At 58.9% G+C, this 4,606-nt stretch overlaps 1 protein-coding gene across 1 annotated transcript; it reads right to left on the bottom strand.

The window, feature by feature from the left end:
- Window positions 1-2,054: 2,054 nt before the first annotated feature.
- On the bottom strand, window positions 2,055-4,600 carry TRAF4 (TNF receptor associated factor 4). Its single transcript, XM_010722128.2, has 6 exons — window positions 4,466-4,600; window positions 4,146-4,250; window positions 3,874-4,035; window positions 3,466-3,627; window positions 3,237-3,392; window positions 2,055-3,008 (listed from the first exon to the last, which is right to left on the bottom strand). Exons 1-6 carry the CDS (start codon window positions 4,562-4,564, stop codon window positions 2,376-2,378), a joined length of 1,317 nt encoding a protein of 438 aa, XP_010720430.1. The 5' UTR covers window positions 4,565-4,600; the 3' UTR covers window positions 2,055-2,375.
- Between the last annotated feature and the right edge of the window lie 6 nt (window positions 4,601-4,606).

The raw sequence follows: 4,606 nt of genomic DNA, 5'->3' as shown, positions 1-4,606 counted from the left end.
AAAGAAAAAAAGGAAACTCCTGCTCTACACTGTAAGCTGTAAGTGTAATGTTTCTGTATGAATGTCGCCCAGTAGCGTGGGTCTGAGTAGCGTTGTGTGTGGGTGAGCCTCCCTCACAGCCCTGGGGAAACAAAGCCTTAAGTGTCTCCCTCCTCCATAAGCACGGTGTAGGATCCTGACAGGACATCCTATGGCACTGAGAAAGAACAAACAAAACACAACAGACCTTAACGAGCTCTGAAGTGGCATCAGAGTTGGCTGGAGGTCCTGGAAAGGGGAAAAAAAAACAAAACAAAACAACAAAAAAAAACCATTAGGAAAAAAACCCATTGATTTGTATTATTTTGTTTTAATTTAGACGTGTAGCCCTGGGCTGTAAGGAAGATTCGGGGCTCAGAGCTTTGGCAGGGTGCTTTTCCCAGCTCCTTGCACACGTTGGTGTGCTGTCCTTCCTTCAGGTCTCAGTGTACCTCTCTCCAGCAATGGCTCGTTAGCAAAGTTCATCAATTTGCCTACAGATGGATTCAATGATGTGTCGGCTTGTGTCGCCTCCTATTTCAGAAGGAAGAAAACTTGCCTGATTGTGTTATGCCAAACGATAGCAACATGAAGTCCTAATTTATTGTTCATTAATCGTATTCCTGCAGTCTTTGTGAATGGTAAATATACATCTATGAAAGAACTGAGGTGCCCAGGCTTTTCGTGCAGCGTTTCTCTGAACACCCGATCTTGGGAGGCACGGTTCAGGCTGAGGCTGCGCCCCAAATACTTTTCTACTCAATAAAACCTTGGCGTCTCCTCTCTTATCCTGCTGCAGTTTGAACCCAGGGCGGTGGTGGCGGTGGTGCCTTCCGGCAGGGGGGTCAGAAGGGCTTCTCAGCCCACCCAGCCCTGAGCTGGGGGTGGGAACAGAACAGAAGGGGTGCAGCACCCAGAGCTGGAATCACTCAGCGTTGGGTGCAGGGGACAGTTTGGGGCCTGAGAAAAGGTGAGGGGATCCATAAAGGGGATTTACTTACAGCATCTGGAGACCCAGCAGGTGGGAACCAAGGGGGATTTCTCCCCTCACCCACGGTGACATCTCCATGATGTGACTGAGCTCGAGGACACCTCTGCAAGAAGGGAGAGCAGAACGATGGGTTCCAAACCGCGCTTGCTGGGACCAACGCCTGCCATCTATTTCCCAGCCCTCCCCCATCCGTCTCAGTGCTCCTCCAGTGCTGCGAGGCCGCGTGGTAATCGACTTGCTGGCGTATTTCACCTCGTTCATTGAAGCGAATTGCGAGGCGGTTGGGTCCAAGCCGTGAATTCCGTGGGGGTGGATGGCCGCCGTCCTGAGACGCGCTAAATCCAAAGCCCCACCGAACGCCCTCGGAAGGAGGAGGTCCCGGGGAGGGCAAAACCCACCGGGCTTTGAATAAAGGCCGAGAAAAGCGCTTTTGTCTCCGTTTTATCCTTCAGGGCCGAGAGGAGCTCCGGGGATGGCGGAGGTTGGAGGGAGAACCGCGCGGCGGCGGCAGAGAGCAGCGGGACGGGCGGCACCGGGCTGCGGCGCCGGCTGCTATGGGCGGCAGTGAGAGGTGATAGAGGCACTAATACGGGATAACTTCGAGCACCAGTTCAGGATACCAGCGACCACAGTGCGGCAGCATCGGGCACCAGCATGGGCCGGCATTGCGCACCAGGAGTGGATGTGGACCCAATCGTAGTTGGCACTGAGACCGATGGAAGTGCACCAGAATGGCACCGGGTTCGTCCCGCTGCCAGGGCTGTCATGTGCCACTCTGGCTCGAGGACGTGCCACCAGCACCGTGTCACCCATGTCACCACACCAGTGCCACCACCATCACCCTGTGCCCCTCACCTGCTCTCTCCTGGTGCTCCAGTGGCCCCCACAATAACCCTGGCACCATGCACTGTCGCTGATTACCGATTTAACTGCCTCTATCTGCACCCGTCTGCTGTGGGATGTGGGGGCAGGGATTACTTGCGCACCCCTCAGGAACACAGAGCCCCCCCCAGGACCACTCTCTGTGCAGGGAACACAAAGGAGCTCCTAATAAATACAAGAAGAGTTTATTGAAAAACAATAAAGTCAGGGAAGGAACACTGGGGTAATAAATAACCAATGTGTGCCGGGGGGGGGCACCAGCTTACAAAATATGGCTCTGGGCAGCGGGGACCCCCAGGTCCCCAACAAGGCTGGTGGTGGGGAGCGAGGAAATGGGGGGCACAGCCCCCTGTACCCCCCCGGGGCACCTGAGAAGGGGCAGCGGGCTCCCACCCCCAGGGACACCACCGCTGCCCCCGAGAGCCCCCAGCCCCGGGGTTCAGCACCACGGACAGCACCGCGTTGTCCCCCGTTATCGGGGGGCTCAGGAAAGGATCTTTTGGGGGATCTCCACCGAGGCCTTGATGAAGATGGCGTTGTCCCGCACGTAGTTACGCTTCTTGATGTCCTCGTGGGAGATGAACTTGGGGTAACCAAAACCCAAGGTGCTCTCATCCAGGGACACCCGCGACGCCCCCGGCTTCTGGAAATTCTTCCAGTTGGGGTCGGGGTGGAAGGTCTCGGTGATGTGTTGGGGTTTGGAGAGCGATGGGTCGCTCTGGTCCAGTAGCGAGAAGGTGACACGGTAGGAGAAGGGCCACTCTAAGAGGTTGTCGTATTCACCCGGCAGCACGCGGATGTACACAGACAGGTGGCTGTTCTCCCCGCTCCCGTTGCCATTGAGGAACGCTGAGACCTGCAGCTTGTAGCCGTATTTATGGGTGTAGAAAGGAGGGCTGAAGAACTCGTAGTTGCTGCGGGTTTTGGCCTCCTGCAGCTTGCGGGCGTAGTCAGAGATCTTCCAGATGAGGGTCCCATCGCTGCTCACCGACAGCTCCTCCACGTCACGCCGCAGCTCCAGGATCTCCTGTCGCTGCCGGCTCACCAGGGCACACACCATGCCCAGGTGTGCCTTGGTGCTCTCCTCCAGGTGCCGACCCATAGCCAGCTTAGGGCACTGTGGGGACAGTGGGACTATGAGCATAGGGACCTCTTGGAACACACAGGAATGGTGGGGTGAGACGCGTGACGATGGCAATGGGGTATTGGAGGGGATGGCAGAGGGATGCCACAGGGATAAGGGATGGCACACAGACACTCGTCTGGACAGCAGCAGTGGAGGGATGCAGGACAGGATGGGGACAGGACAGGATGGAGACACTGATAGGGGGCTGGGGATACTCACCCTGTGCTTGCAGCCTGCCTCCTTGAAGGGACACAGCAGCATGGCAGTGCTGCAGCTCTCCTTCAAATGAGTGGGCACATCCTCCCGGGCGATGTTGGGCGTCCCACACTGGTTGGGGCAGGGCACAGGGTACCGGGGACACTGGTACTGGTGGTTCTGGGGACAGAAGCTGGGTGTTACTGGGGCTGAGAAACAGCGGGGTGCCCCCATCCCCATGGCTCCGTCTCACCTGGATGGTGTCAAAGACAAACTCCTTGGCACAGTAGGTGCAGGGCTGGGTGCGCTTGGGGCACTCGGCCAAGGTGTGCTGGGACAGCAGGCGTCGCATCATGCGTGCCCCACACTTGTTCTCACAGTACACGCTTTCCTGGGGACATGTCCCCTGGTGGCCCTGGGAACAAAGGCAGTGTCGTTACAGCCAGCTCCATCCCCACGGCCAGGCTGTGCCCTGCAGGGTGTCCCCCATCCAGCTTGTCCCCAGCAGCAGGATGTCCCCATCTGTGTCCCCACGGTGCCCTACAGCCCATCCACATCCTCTACAGCCATCTTAACCCCGCACTGCAGCCCCATCCAGCCCACATCCCCACACATCCCCCAAAGCATCTCCATGGTCACACTGTCCCCTAGCGGTGCCCACCTCGAAGGCCTCCCCGGTGAAGTCCCCGGCACAGAACTCGCACTGGACGCGGCGTTTGGGGCAGCCGTGCTGCAGGTGCTGGGGCAGATCGCGGCGGCTCAGCTTGGTGCTGCAGCGGTTGGGGCAGGGGATGACGTTGAAGCCGCAGGTGCCCAGGTGGGCCTGGGGGAGGGGGGTGCACAGGGATGGTCAGGGTCGGGGTAAAGGGTGATGTGGGGAGGGCAGGGTCGGGGTAAGGGGTGACGTGGGGTGCTCCCTGCCCGCTATCCTACCTGCAGGTGTCGGATAAGCCCGCTCCAGCGACAGCCCTCCTCGCTGTGGATGCAGCGGATGGCCAAGCTCAGCACTTGGGCTTCCAGCTCGGGGTCGGGGTAGATCTAGAGGTAGGTGGGGGGGAGTGAGCTGTGGGCACAGTGCCCAGGGCCAGACTCCCCCCAGCCAGCACACCAACAAGCGCCCTTTGTCGGGAGCGGGTTTCCGCTTCCCATTGCCGCAGCACAAAGAGCTGTTGATCCACAGCAGCGCCCGTGCCAGGCACCAGGGCTGGGCCAGACCCACAGTGGGGACAGGGGCACATCCCTGTTGGGCTCACCTTGGCGTAGTCCAGAGGCAGCTGATCCTCAGGGCACTTGAAGACGCCTTCGCTGGAGGAGAAAGAGAGAGGAGTTGGGATGAGGGCTGACACATCCATGGAGCCCCCCCGGTGTGCCAAATCCAGCCCTCAGGGAGCCCT

This window comes from Meleagris gallopavo, chromosome 21, assembly GCF_000146605.3.
Source record: "Meleagris gallopavo isolate NT-WF06-2002-E0010 breed Aviagen turkey brand Nicholas breeding stock chromosome 21, Turkey_5.1, whole genome shotgun sequence".
Taxonomy (NCBI): Eukaryota; Metazoa; Chordata; class Aves; order Galliformes; family Phasianidae; genus Meleagris; species Meleagris gallopavo.
Note: the sequence above shows the minus strand (reverse complement) of the source record. Positions and strands in the feature narration are given on the sequence as shown.